The 20,268-nt window shown below is 47.1% G+C and overlaps 1 protein-coding gene and 1 non-coding gene across 2 annotated transcripts; one reads left to right on the top strand and one right to left on the bottom strand.

The window, feature by feature from the left end:
* Positions 1-7,847: 7,847 nt before the first annotated feature.
* sdhaf4 (succinate dehydrogenase complex assembly factor 4) lies at positions 7,848-19,066 on the bottom strand. Its single transcript, XM_070884317.1, has 3 exons — positions 18,929-19,066; positions 11,722-11,871; positions 7,848-9,169 (listed from the first exon to the last, which is right to left on the bottom strand). The coding sequence occupies exons 1-3, from the start codon at positions 18,987-18,989 to the stop codon at positions 9,060-9,062; spliced, it is 321 nt and encodes a 106-aa protein (XP_070740418.1). The 5' UTR covers positions 18,990-19,066; the 3' UTR covers positions 7,848-9,059.
* Positions 19,067-19,707: 641 nt separating this feature from the next.
* On the top strand, positions 19,708-19,779 carry trnam-cau (transfer RNA methionine (anticodon CAU)). Its single transcript has one exon. It is a non-coding gene; the product is annotated as a tRNA-Met (tRNA).
* The last annotated feature ends 489 nt before the right edge of the window (positions 19,780-20,268 follow it).

Below are 20,268 nucleotides of genomic sequence, written 5' to 3'. Positions count from 1 at the left end.
GATGCCTGATTTGAAAGTTTCCACAGTGAAAACGTACTCCAAACTAAAGGAGAATGGAGCCAGTGAAGATTTTTGTAGAACTGAAAAAACCTGTTCTGCACATTAAACAATCAGGCGCAGGTTACAAATTAGGCGTCCAGAACGAGTTGGGGGGGAAGGGAACTCATCAACGACAATAAATCCTTATTTATACTTCTACAAATATTATACAAATAAATCCAACCTGAATAAACGTTTATAAGCCAAGAAATGATTTAATAAACCATCTTCCTACCTGTGTGAAAGTGCTTCAGCCAGGGAGAATTCTGCAGCTATTCGTGCCGCTGAGCAAGAGAGGGAGGGAGAGAGAGAGAGGGAGAAGGGGGGGGGGGAGAGGGGAACAGGAGCGGGGGGGGGGGGGGGAGTGGGTGTCGGGTCGGGGCGGGGGGGAGCGGGTGTCGGGTCGGGGGGGGGGAGCGGACCTCGGGTCGGGGGGGGGGGGGGGAGTGGGCCCCGGGTCGGTGGGGGGGGGAGCGGGTCTCGGGGCGGGGGGGGGGGAGAGCGGGTTTCGGTCGGGGCGGTGCGGGGGGGGGAGCGGGTCTCGGGTGTCGGGTCCGGGGGAGGGGGGGAATGTGGGTGTCTGGTCGGGGGCGGGGGGGGGAGCGGGTCTCGGGTCTCGGGTCGGTGCGGAGGTGGGGAGCGGGTCTCGGGTGTCGGGGCGGGGCGGGGAGGGGAGGGCGGGTGTCGGGTCGGGGGGGGGGAGCGGACCTCGGGTCGGGGGGGGGGGGGGAGCGGGTGTCGGGTCGGGGCGGGGGGGGGAGTGGGTGTCGGGTCGGGGGGGGGGGGGAGTGGGTCTCGGGTCTCGGGTCGGTGCGGAGGTGGGGAGCGGGTCTCGGGTGTCGGGGCGGGGAGGGGAGGGCGGGTGTCGGGTCGGGGGGGTGGGGAGCGGGTCTCGGGTGTCGGGTCTGGTCAGCGGGGGGGGGGGGAGTGGGTGTCGGGTCGGGGGGGGGGGGGAGTGGGTCTCGGGTCGGGGGGGGGGGGGAGTGGGTCTCGGGTCTCGGGTCTGGTCAGCGGGGGGGGGGGGGGGAGCGAGTGTCGGGTCTGGTTGGGTGGGGAGCAGGAGCTGGCCGTGGGAGGAGCCTCATTCACGCAGCCCCAGTGAGGCCATTGGGCCAGGGCTAGGGGCTGCGTGCTTCGGGCCCCTCCCACACAGTTCGGCGCCTGGAGCTACTGCACTTGCGTGCCGACTGTAGCGCGCATGTGCAGAGGTCCCGGCACTGTTTTCAGCGCAGGGACCAGGCTCCACCCCCCCACAGCTCGAGCCGGCTGCGCCGAGGGCCACAGGACCTGTAAGTCGGTGGAGAATACCGAGGATTTTTTTAGGCGCCGTTTTAGGCGTGAAAAACGGGCGCCCAACTCGGAGGGGCGCCCGTTTTTTTTCTTGTGGAAACTTGGGCCCATGGTGTTGAGATAGAGGATCAGCCATGATCATGTTGAATGGCATTGCAGACTCAGAGGGCCAAATGGCCTACTACTGCTCCTATTTTCTATGTTTCTATGTATGCTTCTATTTATACTTTATTACTTGCTTTGTTTACCTGTCCTGCCACCTTCAAAGATTTGTGCACAAGTACCCTCCAGGTCTCTCTGTTCTTGCACGCCCTTTACCATTTATTTTCTCTCCTCATTCTTTCTACTAAAATGGATCACCTCATACTTCTCTGTGTTGAATTACATCGGCCATGTGTTCATCCAGTCCACCAGCCTCTTGTCCATTACTAGCTTCCTCACTATTTGCTACGTTTTGTGCCATAGGCAAATTTTGAAACTGTACCCTGTCCCTCCAAGTCCAACTCATTAATGTGTATCAAAAACAGCAGTGGTTCAGTACTGAGCCTTGGGCAAGGCCACTAATTCATTGCTCAATTTAATTGAATTTGCTCAAGTTCTGACATTTCATCTAATCATTCAAATGAAACTGATGAATTATCTGTAAAAGTATCTATTTTCCTTGAGAGTTCTTCTATACTGTTTGGGCACCGATATTAGAAATTTAACTAGTTTCAAATTAATTCCCAGTGCACTAGGAATTAATGGAAGTTCTATACTTTTCTAAAGTTCTACCATTCATACTGAAAATGAAGATTGCTATTTTCTGTTGCAGGAATGGAGGGGTGTATACTGAAAGCTCAGAACATGTTGCGGTACAAAATGGTCTAAAAATGGACCATTGCCATTGTCTTGAATTCCCTACTGCATTTCCTCTGGTTCTCAGCCTCAAATTATCCTTATTCTTGATAGGAGCTCTTTCATTGACTAAGAAAGCTATCAACCATAGAAAAAGGGTACTTTTCCTATTCATTTATCACAATGACCATGGGTATTTTAATATGATTTTTTTAAATGGCATTTAACATGAGAAAAGGTCATTCAGCACATCCAGCTCCTCACATGACCCAGATGGGATCATTTTCATCATTGCAAGCTTGGCTGCCTGCTGAAATCTATTTTCTTTTCGAATGTTTCAGCTGAGCTAAGCTGGATTGCCGTGAATTAATAAGCCTGCACGTCAAGAGATGTTTAAAACGCACATAGACAACGCTGGTGCTGCTACAATTTCCAATCCTGCTTGATAGAGCATGGATTAACAGAATGGAACGGGTGAAAAAGATAGTCCTTAATTTGTTGCTTCTAATTTGCAGTTTCCTCAGTTAACAATACTCTCCCGTTGGTTCTGATATAATATTGTGACACTCTTGCCTTCTTTGCAGCCAGATCACAGAGTCTCAGTCATTGCTTTTTATTGTTTGTTCTGAGGACACGGGTGACATCAGCAAGACTGTATTTATTGGTTGTACCAAGTTGCCCTGGGAAGATAGTAGGGGCGGCAATTCAGAGGGCAGTAAGAATAAATCACATATGGTGAGACTGAAGTCACATATTGGCCAGAATGTACAGGATTGGCAAATTCCCTTCCCTAAAGGACAGTAGTAAACCAGTGAAGTTTTTATGGCCAAATGGTAGCTTTGATGATCAATATTCTGGTTCCAGAAACCAGATTAGAGCTCAGTTTCACAACTAGCCATGGAGGGATTAGAACTCACAACCCTTGGGTTATTAGGCTAGTAACCGTGACAATTCACTGCCCTCCTCTCAGCCACCAGAATAGTCATCCTTCAAAAATCTGGCATGGAATAAGATACAGGACAGGCACATACTTAAATACAGCCAAGATGAAACAAATAAAAAAAAATGCTTCAAAATAGATCAATAGATTAATTAAAAGGGGAGGTTAAGAGAAAATTGATACATGCCTGGAAGGTCAGTGCTTCTTAAACCCCCCTCCCCCCCACTATATTTTAGTTTAAATTGGTTTTTAAATATCACACTCAAAATAAAGGTTACACATCCATGTAAAAAAACAACATATTGCTGTAGGAGATGAGAGGCAAGCTATTCCACTACTGCATCATTTGGATGTAGTGTCAGTATGCCAGGCCTTACGACCAACATTTCTGTTAAGTTGCCCAGCCACATGGACATGCAACGGTCTGGAGGTCCCGCGCAGGCTGCTTGCCGGCTTTATACAGGAAATAACCGCGTACGCATGAGAAATTGAATGGGCCGCGCAGCCAGTTAAAGGGTCGTCCCCCCCCGAGCACCCAAAAAATAAAATGACAGGGAGCATTACTTACTACCCACCACCAAGATACAACACAGAAACAGTTCCCCGACTGCTACCAGAGTGTTCACCTGGAGAGGGGGGTGGGGGCAGAGATTGGCCAGCTACAGCAGAATGTAGCTGGCGATCTACTGCTATCAGTTGAAGATTTTTTTTGACCAAATTATTTTTTTTAAATTGCTCCAGTCTGTGCAATCAGTTGCTTTGTGATCAATTGCACAGATTCTGCGGACTTTTTAAAATTCCGTGTCCCACCCCTCCCCCTCCAATACAATGTCGAACACCAGGGATGAAGCAGCAACCTTGGTGTCCAGCAGTTCCATGGTGGGAATGACGGAAATTATATGGGCAGGCATCACTTCCAGCGGAAGGTGGACACACCATAAAAATGTGCTAGGACATAGCGGCCTGCGTCCCTGGCCCATTTGCCTACTCGCCCCTCCTATTTCCACCACTGAATTGGCAGAGAGTTGATAATCCTCGCCTCGACATCTACAGAAGTGCTGTGGTGGACACAAAGTATCTTCACTTTGATTGCAAAAGTGTTAAGGTTGAATATATAACTAGCAACAATCAATCATCCAGTCCAATCCAGAAGGCTGCTTGCTTTAATCCAGGTATCAGATTGTATCAATGGCCTAAAACCGGCCAGATTGGCAGCATAATCGGGGCAGGTGGGGACAAGACGTGGGAAATGTGGTCGGACCTAATAAACCAGGATTTCCACCCCTAAAAAACTGACCATGGGGGTAGGGGCGGGCGGTACTTGCATCTTCCCACTTCCAGCCTGACATAGGATTGTATAGGATTACGTAGGATATACGGTACAGAAACAGGCTATTCAGCTGAACCAGTCCATACTGGCGTTTATGCTCCACTCGAGCCTCCTTCCATATCTAAATCCATCAGCGGAACCCTCTGTTCCCTTCTCCCTCATATGCTTGTCTAGCTTCCCCTTAGATATATCTATACGATTTGCTTCAATCACTCCCTGTGGTAGCGAGTTCCACATTCTCACCACTCTGGGTAAAGAAGTTTCTTCTGAGTTCCCTATTGGATTTCTTGGTGACTATCTTATATTGATGACCTCTAGTTATGCTCTTCCCCACAAGTGGAAACCTTCTCTCTGTATCCACTCCAACAAACCTTTCATAATTTTAAGGACCTCTTATATTCGGTCACCCCTCAGCCTTCTTTTTTCAAGAGAAAAGAGACCCAGCCTGTTCATCCTTCCCTGATATGAAAACTCTCGCATTTCTGGTATCATCCTTGTAAATCTTCACTGCGCCCTTTCCAGTGCCTCTATATCCTTTTTATAATATGGCGACCAGAACTGTACACAGTACTGTAAGTGCGGTCTAACCAAGGTTCGATACAGGGTTAGCATTACTTCCCTACTTTTCAATTCTATACCTCTAAAAATAAACCCTAGTGCTTGGTTTGCTTTTTTTATAGCCTTGCTAACCTGTGTCGCAACTTTTAGTGATTGTATATTTGTACTCCGAGATCCCTTTGTTCCACTACCCCAGCTAGACCTGCACCCTCCAAGTAATAAGTGACCTCCCTATTCTTCCTACTAAAATGTGCTACCTCACATTTATCTGTTTTGAAATTCATTTGCCAATTATATCCCCATTTTTTCCAGTTTATTAATGTCCTCCTGTAATTTGTTGCAGTCCTCCTCAGTATTGATTATCCCCCCAATTTGGTGTCACCCGCAAATTTAGAAATTATGTATTTGATTCCGAAGTCTAAATCGTTAATATAAATTGTGAACAGTCCCAGCACGGATCCTGGTGGAACACCACTTACCACCTTCTGCCACTGTGAATAGCTACCTTTTACCCCTACTCTCTGCTATTTGTCTTGATGCCAGTTAGCTATCCATTCTGCTACTTGCCCCTGACTCCGCATTCTTTGACCTTGTTCATCAGTCTATTAGGGGGTACCTTATCGAAGGCCTTTTGAAAATCTAGATAAATTGCATTTACTGCATTAACATTGTCTACTCTCTGTTACCTCTTCAAAAATGTCAATGAGTTTGGTCAAGCAAGACTTTCCCTTTTGAAATCCATGCTAGGTATTCATTATTATATATTTGGTTCTCAATGTTCTACTATCTTCACCTTTAGTAGGGATTCCATTATTTTTCCGACCACCGATGTTAAGCTGACTGGTTTATAATTGCCTCGACAGGTTTTATTTCCTCTTTCTTCAATATAGGTATGAAGGTAGCTGTCCACCAGTCCTCCAGCACTACACCTTTTTCTTACGAATTATTAAATATGTGTAGTAATGCCTCTGCTATCTCTTCCCTAGATTCTTTAAAAATGTGTGGGTGCAATCCATCCAGACCAGGGTTTTAAGTTTATTTAATATATCCTCTCTTTATTTTAAATGCACTTATCGCATCATCCAATGTTATATCCACCTGTTCTATCTCCCTGGTAAATACTGAAGCGAAATAACGATCTAATATTTCTGCCATCTCCATATTGTTACCTGTGGTATTATGCTGTCTATCCCTGAGTCGCCCTATTCCCATCCCAACTTTCCTTTTTTATTGATGTGCCTGTAAACTATTATTTTGTTTTATGTTCCTTGATAATTTAATTTCATGGTTCCTTGTTGCCTTCCTCTTGTTTTTTTGACTTCTCTCCTAATCTTTTAGTATCCTCCCTTATCATGCACTCTCCTGCTGTCTATGTACTTAATGTATACCTGTTTCCTTACCATCAATTGTTCCCTTATGGCTTTATTCATCCATGGAATCTCATTAGTGTTCTTTCCTTTTAGCGGAATATATTGTTCCTACACTCTGTTGCACACCGTTTTACATGGCTCCCATTGTTGTTACTTCATTGATTTTTTTGCCAATATTGTTGTCATTTTATTTTTCCAAGTTCTCTTCCCAGCCCCTCAAAATCAGCTTTTCTCTAATCTATTACCCTGCTTTTTGTCATACTTATGTCCTTCTCAATTAGCATCTTAAAGCATATTATATTATGGTTACTATTGCCTAGATGTTCCCCTACTTTTACTTCTCTTATCTGCTCTGGTTCATTCCCCATTACGAGATCCAATAGCGAATCCTCCCTTGTTGGGCTTTTTACATATTGGGTTAGAAAGGAGTCCTGTACATATTGTCGGAACTCCATTCCCTTATTCCCTTTACCTACCTCTTCTGTCCAATTAATATCTGGGTAGTTGAAATCCCCCATGATTATTATTCTGTTTTCTTACTCATTTCCCTAATTTGTCTGCATATTTCTTCCTCCACCTCCCTTCCATAGTAAAAGGAGGCAGGACTGGTAGGCACGCGCAGTATTTTGAATTGGCTGCACAACTCCTTACGCACCCAAAAAAAGGGAATATCGCTGGCAGTATGGTCACCCTTCGGAATTCTGTTAGTGCCCCCTCCAGTGGATCCGATGAGTGATACGCCTGCTACAGAGGGCAATAACAAAGTAAATCGGATGCTCAATTATGCAAGATTAAATCCCCAGAGTTTATACTGAAGCTGTAGAAATTTCCAGACAGGCTGCAATTGGAGTACTGCATACAGTTCTGTTTGCTGCAATACAAGGAGGCTAAATAGAGGCGCTGCAGAAAAGAGCAACATGCTGATAATCCCTGCTATCAGCTAGAACACTGAGGAATTACTTGATAAGCAAGGGCACTTCAACCTTGAAAAATACATTTCAGAGGCGATCTTAGAGAAGGATACAAGGTATTTAATAGGAAACAGTACTTTTAAGTATATTGAGGCAGAAGGACAAGGGGGCAAAAGTTCAGAATTGTAAAGTGAAAATTTAGGGCAGTTTTCAGGAAGTATTTCTTTACACTGAAGATAATCAATAGCTGGAGTTGAGAATGGATGCTGTAAAGGGAAGTATTGGCATTCTGGAAAGATGAGATCAAATGAGTCTCAGAATAACGGGTTGGCCATTTAGAATGGAGACATTTTTTCACTCAGAGGGTTGTGAATCTTTGGAATTCTCTAGCTGTGGAGGCTCAGTTGTTGAGTATATTCAAGACTCGGAGCGACAGATTTTTGGATACTAAGGGAATCAAGCCATATGGCCCATTTGGTGACTTAGCACATTCACCATTGACAGCCCGAGTAGGTGAATCCCTGTAGCAGTCTTTCACAGTAAGCCTTAAACAGGAACAATGAAAACCAACCTTAAAAAAACAGTTGCCTTTATTATTTAAAACACTTGCATAGCAAAAGCATAACTGTTACAAGTTACAATATTCGGTCAGGTAAAGCTCCCGTAAGCAATCTGAGGGTATTAATACTTAGAGGTATATCCGTACTGCCCAATATCTAAAGATACAATAGCGTAACCCAAGAGTACAATTGTAATGACAACTGCATATTCATGTCTTCCGCATTTGTGCTTCTTCAATCCCTCTGAAGGTTGACTGAAGCAACATTTGGTGAGATGAGGCAAGATATGATAAGTTGTTTTATTTCACCACAAAGTGAACATACAGCAGTTATGATCAGGCTCACTTCATTCAATCAAGACAATTTATCTGAGCAGAATACAAAATGATGAACATGCCACGTTTCCCCACGTCAGTGGGCCAGTCTCGGCTTTTACTGGGTCTGATAGCCTTGCAGCTTTCGTTCTCAAAAGCCTGACTGTCTGTCTGTCTCGCTGTCCATCTGCTCACAAACAAAAAGGAAAAGCCTATGAAACACCTGTCTGCTAACAGCACTGTAACAAATAACAGAATGGACCTCTGGTTAGATGGCCCATGGGCTGGTTCTCCAAGTACAAGCGGTCAGCACGAGGAACCACACCCTGGGCTGCACATACTTGGGAAATGAGTATCTGCATTACATGGGGTACCGCTGGCCCTGACTGTTCCACTGTGGAAGTAATGGGTGGATGGAACAGCCCGAAATGCAATTCTTACGGACGTGAAGTTGTTGTGGTACGTCTTGTTATTTTTGCTAAAATGACATTAGCACACACATAAATAGAACCTGCGCTACTCACATACAAGGCCACCAGACCATCTTGAAGGTAGGATCACATCTCTGATTTGTGATTTTAAACATTTATATTTAATTATTTCTACATGGGTCATTTGCTGCAAAGTAACTCACTGTGTGAAGCCACTTTGAGATACAATAATGCACTTTTAGTATGAATTTATAAATGATTTTCTAAATTGAGACCAAAATATATATCTTGCAGTGATGCTAAAATACCACTGACTCATCACAAAACAGTGTGTAATGGGATATTATCTACCCCAAATTAAAGAGCTCTAAACCCTCACCTGAACACAGCAGCCCGATCAAGTCACATCTGGACTGTATAGATTAACCTCACTATATGCACACAATGTGCACCACTACATTTATGTACAGCAGGAAATGCTAAAAGTCAATGCACCGTCCCTTTCGCTCCCAGTCTCCATAGCGGGTAGGCTCAGGCCCTCTCGGCCCATCCCTTTCCTTTGTGACTGGATTGATGTCATCAGGAAATCCTAGAAGACAGAACATCAGTTGAATAATTGTCAATTGTGTAACCTGCGTAATAGGAGTGATCTGTTCACAGGAGACTGGCAGTACAAACAGGTAGTCTGACAGGGCAGGGATCACATTTCAGAACAATTCTGCTTTTATCAAACAAAATATTTGTGGGTACGGTAGCCGAGTGGTTAAGGTACCGATGACCAACCTAGAGGTTGAGAGTTCAAATCCAATCATGACAAGTCATGAAGCTAAATTCCACTTGTGGGCCAGGGTTAAAAAATATCAGCTTCATTATATATCATAATTATATCATAATTCACTCTATGGTCTCATTTGTGGGAAAAATATAGCAAGTACAGCACAATTCCAGTTACATATGTTACAATAAGGACTTTGTTTAAGGTCACTTTCACTTATAACACCCTCATGTACCTACTGTGCAAGATTTAATTTAATTCATGTCCACAAAAAGGGCTGGGAAATTGGACGCGCACTACTACCGTGCACCTCCAACTGACTGGGCAGAGTTGCACTGGGAGTGGGTCACTATCTGACTCAGGATACTGGCACCCGGGGGGGGGGGGGGGGTTGGTGATGTAGAGAATTTAAATACAGGGGGGCAAAAAGCACCTCAATGTGTGGGGGTGGTCCAGAGATAAAGCGCACAGACCCAAGACCTCGGTATCGTACAGTTACAATACCGCCTGCTGAATTTCCACCTTACACTGTACTTACGAGTGAACTAGCTGCAGAGATGCAAGTACGGTCCTTCTACAGGATCACTGACATTACAAATAGGTCCCTGAACGCAGCCCATTAAACTTGGATTGCCAGCTTGTTGAGTTGGCATGCACCTGCACATTCCCCTCCGAGTCACACACCATCCTGACTTGGAAATATATCGCCGTTCCTTCATTGTCGCTAGGTCAAAATCCTGGAACTCCCTCCCTAACAGCACTGTGGGAGTACCTTCACCACACAAACTGCAACAGTTTAAGGTGGCGGCTCACCACCACCTCCTCAAGGGCAATTAGGGATGGGCAATAAATGCTGGCTTAGCCAGCGATACCCACATCCCATGAACGGATTAACAAAAAGTGTGTCAACAGGAGCTCAAGTAGGCTGATTGGCTTAGGTTTTCAGATGAAGCATGCTAATTGCTCATTAATTCCATTCACTAACAATAAAAATCAGCATTTAAAAAATAAATTCACAGGAAAAATAAATTAATGTATTAAAAAAATGAACCAACAACCGCAAGTCTTTTACTGTGCCACGAAAATTAAACTACTGCACTGAGATCAGACAAGATAAGTCCTTCAGAGAATGTCCACCTCAGTTTTTTTTTAAAAAATAGGGTCAAATTTATTTACCCATTTGTTTAGGTTTAGTTGTTCAATGAAAGATTATGTAGCTGGTGGTAAATAATTTACAGCGCTTCCAATCTGATATGTAGCAGCACAATGAACCAGAGCACGGATATGCACTGTCACAATGACAGGTTACAGTTCAACGCTGCGCTCCAATGAGTTACCTCCAGACTTGACTATTCCATCATCATAGGCAGTCCCTCAGAGACGAGAATGACTTGCTTCCACTCGGAAGAGAAGAGTCCAATACGGGAATTACAGTCTCTGTCACAGGTGGGGCAGACAGTGGTTGAAGGAAGGGGTGGGTGGGGAGTCTGGTTTGCCGCACTCTCCTGCCGCGACCCACGCTTGATTTCTGCTGGTTCTCGACGATGGGACTCGAGGTTCTCAGCACCCTCCCGGATGCTCTTCCTCCACTTTGGGCAGTCGCGCCTGGCTGGCCTCCCAGCTTCTACCCTACGTGAACTTGAAGTCACCCGTGTCCTAACTCACACCAAATCCCGTTCACCCATCACCCCTGTGCTCGCTGACCCGGTTATGTAATACCTCGATTTTAAAATTTTCATCCTTGTTTTCAAATCCCTCCATGGCCTCACCCCTCCCTATCTCAGTAACCTCCTCCAGATCACAAACCCCCCTCCCCCCTTTGCACGAGATATCAGCGCTTCTTCAATTCTGCCCTCTCGAGCATCCCCGTGCCTTCAGCTACTTGGGCCCCAAGCTCTGGAATTCCTTCCTTAAACCTCTCCGCCTCTCTTTCCTCCTTTAAGACGCTCCTTAAAACCAACCTCTTTGGCCAAGCTTTTGGTCACCTGCCCCAATTTCTCCGTATGTGGCTTGTTGTCAAATTTTGTTTTTATAAAATTCCTGTGAAGCGCCTTGGGGTGTTTTACTTCGTTAAGGGCTCCGGAGTTCTTGTTTCTGGTCACTGTGGAGTTGCCATGGGGTGGAGGGTGCTTCACCAAAGGAGGGAAAATCAACGGGCATGTTGTGCCACGCTGCTTTCATCCACCTCCAGGCTGCTGGGTCTGAGCGGCATTTCTGGCTCGAACCACGAATTGCCATTCCATATGGAGTTTGCTCTCAAATTTAAAAATTCCGGTGCAATCGCTGGCAAACAAGTTGCCTCTTTGTAAGGTTTCCAATTTCACTGCATTAAACATAGCAAACCATTCCTGAAACAAAGAACTCACTTTCCAGGGGACCTTTTCCCACCGGGTCCTGCTGTGGATGATCAAAGCGTCCAACAGGAGTTTCAGGTTTTTTTAAAGGCTCCTTTTTGAGCCCCTGTTGGCCCTCAGTTTTGGAACTAGCTGAGCTCCAGGAGTTCCACAGCACAAAACCTGTGTATGGAAGGACAGGAGCAATGAATGTGAAATATGTATTTAACTTCTCTGCAAGCATATCAAAGAGTATAAAGACACACTTGCCTTTATTAGCCGAGGCGTAGAATACAAGAGCAGGAAGGTTAGGCTCGAACTGTATAAAACACAAGGTAGGCCACAACTAGAGTACTGCGTGCAGTTCTGGTCACCACATTACAGGAACGATGAGATTGCACGAGAGAGGGTACAGAGGAGATTTACGAGGACGTCGCCTGGGCTGGAGAATTTTAGTTACGAAGATCGATTGGATAGGCTGGGGTTGTTTACTTTAGAACAGAGGATGCTGAGGGTGACCTTATTGAGGTGTACTGGTGTGATGTGCGAAATCCTTGGGACCGAGGCCGTTCCGGATTCCGAGTATTTTCGGATTTCGTAACGTCTTTGCTTGAGCTGAGGTAGGTAGGGGAGGGGTGGGCAGGCGGCCGGACGTCAGGCGGCCAAGGCAAAGGTAGGTCGGGCAAGGTGGGTGGGGGGTCGGGCGGCCGGCCGAGGCGAAGGTAGGTCGGGTGGGGGAGTCTGGATTTCGGAACATTTTCCGGTTTCCGGATGACCTCGCCATGGATCAGCCCAGCGTCCGGATTCTGTAACGTTGCAAATTTCAGAACTCTGAGGGGCCGAGATAGGTTGGAAAGGATGGACCGATTTCCCTTAGCAGAGGGGTCAAGAACCAGGGGGCATAGATTTAAAGTAATTGGTCGGAGGTTTACGGGGGAAATGTTTTCACCCAGAGGATAGTGGGGTCTGGAACTCACTGCCTGAAAGGGGGCCACATTGCAGCAAAATTCTAAAAGGGCAAAGTGTGTTAAAAAGACACCTGAAGGCTCTGTGCCTCAATGGCAAGGACTATTCGTAATAAGGTGGACGAATTAACTGCACAGGCAGAAATTAATGAATATGATATAATTGGCATCACGAAGACATGACTCCAGGGTGACCAAGGCTGGGAACTCAACATCCAGGGGTATTCAACATTCAGGAAGGATAGACAGAAAGGAAAAGGAAGTGGGGTTGCGTTGCTGGTTAAGGAGGAAATTAACGCAATAGTAAGGAAGGACATTAGCTTGGATGATGTGGAATCTGTATGTGAGGAGCTGCGGAACACCAAAGGGCAGAAAACGCTAGTGGGAGTTGTGTACAGACCACCAAACAGTAGTAATGAGGTTGGGGACAGCATCAAATAAGAAATTAGGGATGCGTGCAATAAAGGTACAGCAGTTATCATGGGCGACTTTAATCTACATATCGATTGGGCTAACCAAACTGGTAGCAATACAACGGAGGAGGATTTCTTGGAGTGTATTAGGGATGGTTTTCTGGACCAATATGTCGGGGAACCAACTAGAGGGATGGCCATCCTAGACTGGGTGATGTGTAATGAGAAAGGACTAATTAGCAATCTTGTTGTGCGAGGCCCCTTGGGGAAGAGTGACCATTATATGGTAGAATTCCATATTAAGATGGAGAGTGACACAGTTAATTCAGAGACTAGGGTCTTGAACTTAAGGAAAAGGAACTTCGATATACATAGATGACCTGGAAGAGGGAACAGAGTGTAGTGTGAAAAAATTGGCAGATGACACAAAGATTAGTGGGAAAGCGGGTTGTGTAGAGGACACAGAGGCGCTGCAAAGAGATTTGGATAGGTTAAGCGAATGGGCAAAGGTTTGGCAGATGGAATACAATGTTGGAAAATGTGAGGTCATCCACCTTGGGAAAAAAAAACAGTAAAAGGGAATATTATTTGAATGGGGAGAAATTACAACATGCTGCGGTGCAGAGGGACCTGGGGATCGTTGTGCATGAAACTCTTTTGGAGTTTACCTGTAAAACATAAACATTAATCGGTGCCACCCGACCTGGATGACACACCAGATATTTACAAGGCCCATTTTTTTTCTTTTTTGTGTTTTTTTTTGTGTTTTTCTTTCTTTTTTTTTGGGCACTAAAATCAATTTTTTTTTTTCCTCCAGTGCCCCCTATAAAAGGGGAGGGGGACACTAAAAGCACCGGCAATTAAAACAAATTAAACTTTAAAACGTAAAATCAAATTAAAATTTGGTTGCCGGGTGTGATGATGCACTCCAGTCCCTCCGGTGCCCACCTCTCGCAGAAGGCCTCGAGCGTACCGGTGGACACCGCGTGCTCCATCTCCAAGGACACCCTGGACCGGATGTAAGAGCGGAAGAGAGGCAGGCAGTCAGATTGAACGACCCCCTCGACCGCCCGCTGCCTGGACCGGCTGATGGCACCCTTGGCCGTGCCCAGGAGCAGTCCTACGAGGAGGCCCTCGGACCTACCCGCTCCCCTCCGCACAGGGTGCCCAAAGATCAGGAGAGTGGGACTGAAGTGCAGCCAGAATTTCAGGAGCAGCCCCTTCAAATAATGGAACAGGGGCTGCAACCTCGTGCACTCAATAAAAACATGGAACACGGACTCCTCCAGACCGCAGAAATTGCAGGCGGCCTGGGAGTCCGTGAACCGGCTTAAAAATTTATTGCACGGCACTGCTCCGTGCACCACCCTCCAGGCTAAGTCCCCGATGAATAGTGGGAGGACTCCCGCATAGAGTGCCCTCCATCGGGGACCCCCGCCTCCTCCGGACGGCAAGATGGTACGCCATGGCGTGTCCGGATGGCCGCCGAGGATTCCTTGTGCATGAAACTCTTTTAGAATCCCAAAAAGTTAGTTTGCAGGTGCAGCAGGTAATCAGGAAGGCGAATGGAATGTTGGCCTTCATTGCGAGAGGGATGGAGTACAAAAGCCGGGAGGTCCTGCTGCAACTGTACAGGGTATTGGTGAGGCCGCACCTGGAGTACTGTGTGCAGTTTTGGTCACCTTACTTAAGGAAGGATATACTAGCTTTGGAGGGGGTACAGAGATGATTCACTAGGCTGATTTCGGAGATGAGGGGGTTACCTTATGATGATAGATTGAGTAGACTGGGTCTTTACTCGCTGGAGTTCAGAAGGATGAGGGGTGATCTTATAGAAACATTTAAAATAATGAAAGGGATCGACAAGATAGAGGCAGAGAGGTTGTTTCCACTGGTAGGGGAGACTAGAACTAGGGGGCACAACCTCAAAATACGGGGGAGCCAATTTAAAACAGAGTTGAGAAGGAATTTCTTCTCCCAGAGGGTTGTGAATCTGTGGAATTCTCTGCCCAGGGAAGCAGTTGAGGCTAGCTCATTGAATGTATTCAAATCACAGATAGATAGATTTTTAACCAATAAGGGAATTAAGGGTTATGAGGAGCGGGCGGGTAAGTGGAGCTGAGTCCACGGCCAGATCAGCCATGATCTTGTTGAGTGGCGGAGCAGGCTCGAGGGGCTAGATGGCCTACTCCTGTTCCTAATTCTTATGTTCTTGTTCTTATGAATGGTGGTGCAGGCTCGAAGGGCTGAATGGCCTACTCCTGCACCTATTTTCTATGCTTCTTCTATGATGGTATGAGACGTGAATTGGTTAGAATAGACTGGCAAATGATACTTAGAGGGTTGACGGTGGATAGGCAATGGCAAACATTTAAAGATCACATGGATGAACTTCAACAATTGTACATCCCTGTCTGGAGTAAAAATAAAACGGGGAAGGTGGCTCAACCGTGGCTAACAAGAGAAATTAAGGATAGTGTTAAATCCAAGGAAGAGACATATAAATTGGTCAGAAAAAGCAGCAACCTGAGGACTGGGAGAAATTTAGAATTCAGCAGAGGAGGACTAAGGGTTTAATTAGGAGGGGGAAAATAGAGTATGAGAGGAAGCTTGCCAGGAACATAAAAACTGACTGCAAAAGCTTCTATAGATATGTGAAGACAAAAAGATCAGTGAAGACAAACGTAGGTCCCTTGCAGTCAGATTCAGGTGAATTTGTAATGGGGAATAAAGAAATGGCAGACCAATTGAACAAATACTTTGGTTCTGTCTTCACAAAGGAAGACACAAATAACCTTCCGGAAATACTAGGGGACCGAGGGTCTAGTGAGAACGAGGAACTGAAGGATATCCTTATGAGGCAGAAAATTGATGGGATTGAAGGCCGATAAATCCCCGCGGCCTGATAGTCTGCATCCCAGAGTACTTAAGTGGCCCTAGAAATAGTGGATGCGTTGGTGATCATTTTCCAACAGTCTATTGACTCTGGATCAGTTCCAATGGACTGGAGGGTAGCTAATGCAATACCACTTTTTAAAAAAGGAGAGAGCGCGAAAACGGGTAATTGTTAGCCTGACATCAGTAGTGAGGAAAATGTTGGAATCAGTTATTAAAGATGAAATAACAGTGCATTTGGAAAGCAGTTACAGGATCGGTCCAAGTCAGCATGGATCTATGAAAGGGAAATCATGCTTGACAAATCTTCTGGAATTTTTTGAGGATGTAACTAGTAGAGCGGAGAAGGGAGAACCAGTGGATGTGGTGTATTTGGACTTTCAAAAGGCTTTTGGCAACATCCCACACAAGAGTTGGTGTGCAAAATTAAAGCACATGGTATTGGGGGTAATGTACTGATGTGGATAGAGAACTGGTTGGCAGACAGGAAGCTGAGAGTCGGGATAAACAGGTCCTTTTCAGAATAGCAGGCAGTGACTAGTCGGGTGCCGCAGGGCTCAGTGTTGGGACCCCAGCTATTTACTATATACATTAATGATTTGGATGAAGGAATTGAGTGTAATATCTCCAAGTTTGCAGATGACACTAAACTGGGTGGCGGTGTGAGCTGTGAGGAGGACGCTAAGAGGCTGCAGGGTGACTTGGACAGGTTAGGTGAGTGGGCAAATGCATGGCAGATGCAGTATAATTTAGATAAATGTGAGGTTATCCACTTTGGGGGCAAAAACATGAAGGCAGAATATTATCTGAATGGCGGCAGATTAGGAAAAGAGGCGGTGCAACGAGGCCTGGGAGTCATGGTACATCAGTCATTGAAAGTTGGCATGCAGGTACAGCAGGCAGTGAAGGCGGCAAACGGTATGTTGGGTTTTGAGTATAGGAGCAGGGAGGTCTTACTGCAGTAGTACAGGGCCTTGGTGAGGCCTCACCTGGAATAGTGTGTTCAGTTTTGGTCTCCTAATATGAGGAAGGACGTTCTTGCTATTGAGGAGGTGCAGCGAAGGCTCACAGACTGATTCCTGGGATGGCAGGACTGACACATGAGGAGAGACTGGATCGACTGGGCCTTTATTCACTGGAGTTTAGAAGAATGAGAGGGGATCTCATAGAAACATAAAAGATTCTGACGGGACTGGAAGGTTAGATACAGGAAGAATGTTCCCAATGTTGGGGAAGTCCAGAACCAGGGGACACAGTCGAAGGATAAGAGGTAAGCCATTTAGAACTCTTCACTCAGAGAGTTGTTAACCTGTGGAATTCTCTACCGCAGTTGATGCCAGTTTGTTGGATATATTCAAGAGGAAGTTAGATGTGGCTCTTACGGCTAAAGGGATCAAGGGTATGGAGAGAAACCAGGAAAGGGGTACTGAGGTGAATGATCAGCCATGATCTTATTGAATGGCTCAAAGGGCCAAATGGCCTACTCCTGCACCTATTTTTTATGTTTCTATGTTTCAAGAGGCAGAAACCCTTGCCACATTTAAAAAGTACTTGGATGTGCACTGGAAGTGCCACAGCTGGAGTACTGTGTACAATTCTGATCACATTACAGGAAAGTTGTGATTGCACTAGAGAGGGTATCGAGGCTATGGACCAAGAGCTGGAAAGTAGGATTAGGCGGGACAGCATTTTGTTGGCTGGCATGGACACGATGGGCCGAAATGGCCTCTTTCAGTGCTGTAAATTTCGATGATTCTATGAATACTTTAGATAAGGAAGTGAAATAGGTCTGTCACACTTTGGTGAAAATTCATTAACAAAACCATGTTGAAATGCACTCAATGTAGATATTGAAAATCAACCTTATGAATACAAGCTGTGCAACTGAATTCCAAATAGTATTGCTTGCTAATGTGGAGGGTGCCCAGTTAATCAATAAGGTCACGTTTTAGTCATCATCATCATCATAGGCAGTCCCTCAGAATCAAGGAAGACTTGCTTCCACTCTAAAAGTGAGTTCTTTGGTGGCTGTACAGTCCCATACGAGAGCTTCAGACTCTGTCACAGGTGGGACAGATAGTCATTGAGGGAAGGGGTGGGTGGGTAGGTGGGACAGATAGTCATTGAGGGAAGAGGTGGGTGGGTGGGACTGGTTTGCCGCACGATCTTTCTGCTACCTGCGCTTGATTTCTGCACGCTCTTGTCTTTGAGACTCGAGGTGCTCAGCGCCCTCCCCGGATGCACTTCCTCCACTTAGGGTGGTCTTTGGCCAGGGACTCCCAGGTGTCGGTGGAGATGTTGCACTTTATCAGGGAGGCTTTGAGGGTGGTCCTTGTAGCGTTTCCTCTGCCCACCTTTGGCTCGTTTGCCAAATCCATTCTTATAGTCAGTTTTACGAACATACAAAAATGACAGACAATAGAGGAGTTGGCTCAGTGAGCCTGTCGCACAAATCTACACTGCAATTTTAAGCATCATAACGTGAAACCAAGGCCCCATCTGCTCGCTCAGTGTGGGTGTAAAGGATCCCACGGCACTATTTTGAAGAGTAGGGGTTATCCCGGTGTCCCAACCAATATTTATCTCTCAATCAACATAACAAAAAGGGTTTATCTGGCCATGACCACATGGCTGTGTGTGGGAGCTTGCTGTGCACAAACTGGCTGCCGTGTTTCCCACATTACAACAGTGACTACACTCCTCAAATACTTCATCGGCTGTAAAGCGCTTTGAGCTGTCCGGCGGTGGTGAAAGGCGCCATATAAATCCAACTTTCTCTTTCACCAATCAAGCCCGACATTGGGAAAGTGTTGACGGAACAATGTGTTGAACCGAGAGCCGGCCGGCCGGCCGCCCGCCTGGGGCAGGCGCGGGCTGAGCGGGGGGCCGAGGCTCAGCACTCTGTCCCCGGGGCCCGGCACGACGCCCGGACAGGCCGCCGCCGCCTCTCTCCCCTCACACACTCACCCTGCCGCCGCGCCGCCCACTCCCGGCCTGAAGCGGCCCACAGCGTCCGGCTCACCGACATCAGCCGCTCCTCAGGCCTCCGCGGCCGCCGGCTCTCCCCACTGGGGGCAGCACTGAGCGCCCTCCTCACGTCACCCCGTCCACAGTGGGGGGGGGGAGCTGTCAATCACACCCACTCCACACGTGACACCGGGCCGGACCCCGCCCACAGGGGCAGGAGCTGTCAATCACACCCACTCCACACGTGACACCGGGCCGGACCCCGCCCACAGTGGGGGGGAGCTGTCAATCACACCCACTCCACACGTGACACCGGGCCGGACCCCGCCCACAGTGGAGGAGCTGTCAATCACACCCACTCCACACGTGACACCGGGCCGGACCCCGCCCACAGTGGGGGGGAGCTGTCAATCACACCCACTCCACACGTGACACCGGGCCGGACCCCGCCCACAGTGGAGGAGCTGTCAATCACACCCACTCCACACGTGACAGCGGGCCCGACTTCGCCCACAAGCGCGGAGCTATCAATCACAACAGTCCCCCACGTGACCCGGCGGCCTGACCCCGCCCACAGGGGAAAGACCTGTCAATCACAGCCACTCCACACGTAACACCGGGCCCGACCCCGCCCACAGGGGAGGAGCTGTCAACCACAGCAATCCACCACGTGACCCCCGCGGCCCGCCCCCGACATTGGAGCAGATGTCAATCACATACAACCGCACGCAGCCCTGTCCCGGCACAAGGAGTTGCGATTCACAACCTGAAATGTGAGCAGCAGAGTGGCGCAGCGGAAGCGTGCTGGGCCCATAACCCAGAGGTCGATGGATCGAAACCATCCTCTGCTAAAGGCAACTTTTAATGTCGGGGCGACCAACACTTGCACTGCAACTAATCCAATCCCAGCCTTGACAAGCATACATCTCGAAAATCATTCTCTTTCAATTAATTGAAGGAGCTTAAGCTTGATATTACTTTTTCCTCTTCTTTTAGTAAATAAGTTTGCTGAGCTGCGAGCAAATCGGAAAATGATGCTGTGGCAATAACTGGGACCTGGATCAAAGGGCAGGCGTGGGCCGTAAATATAGCTGGATATCGGGTGCACATGAAAGGTAGCAGTTGGGGTGGCAGTATTGGTTAAGGACAATGTTAGTGTTGACGAGAGAGGATGTCCTGTAAATATTGCTGGATATAGTGTGTTCAGCTTTCGGCCGCCGGAGGAAGACAGTGTTCCAAGATCAGGCCTTCAAATCTGGCACCAAGCTCATGGTGTACAGGGCTGTAGTGATATCCGGCCTCCTGGGTGGCTCAGAGACATGGACCATACACAGCAATCA

This window comes from Pristiophorus japonicus, chromosome 7, assembly GCF_044704955.1.
Source record: "Pristiophorus japonicus isolate sPriJap1 chromosome 7, sPriJap1.hap1, whole genome shotgun sequence".
Taxonomy (NCBI): domain Eukaryota; kingdom Metazoa; phylum Chordata; class Chondrichthyes; family Pristiophoridae; genus Pristiophorus; species Pristiophorus japonicus.
This window is presented reverse-complemented; position numbering and strand designations above follow the sequence as displayed.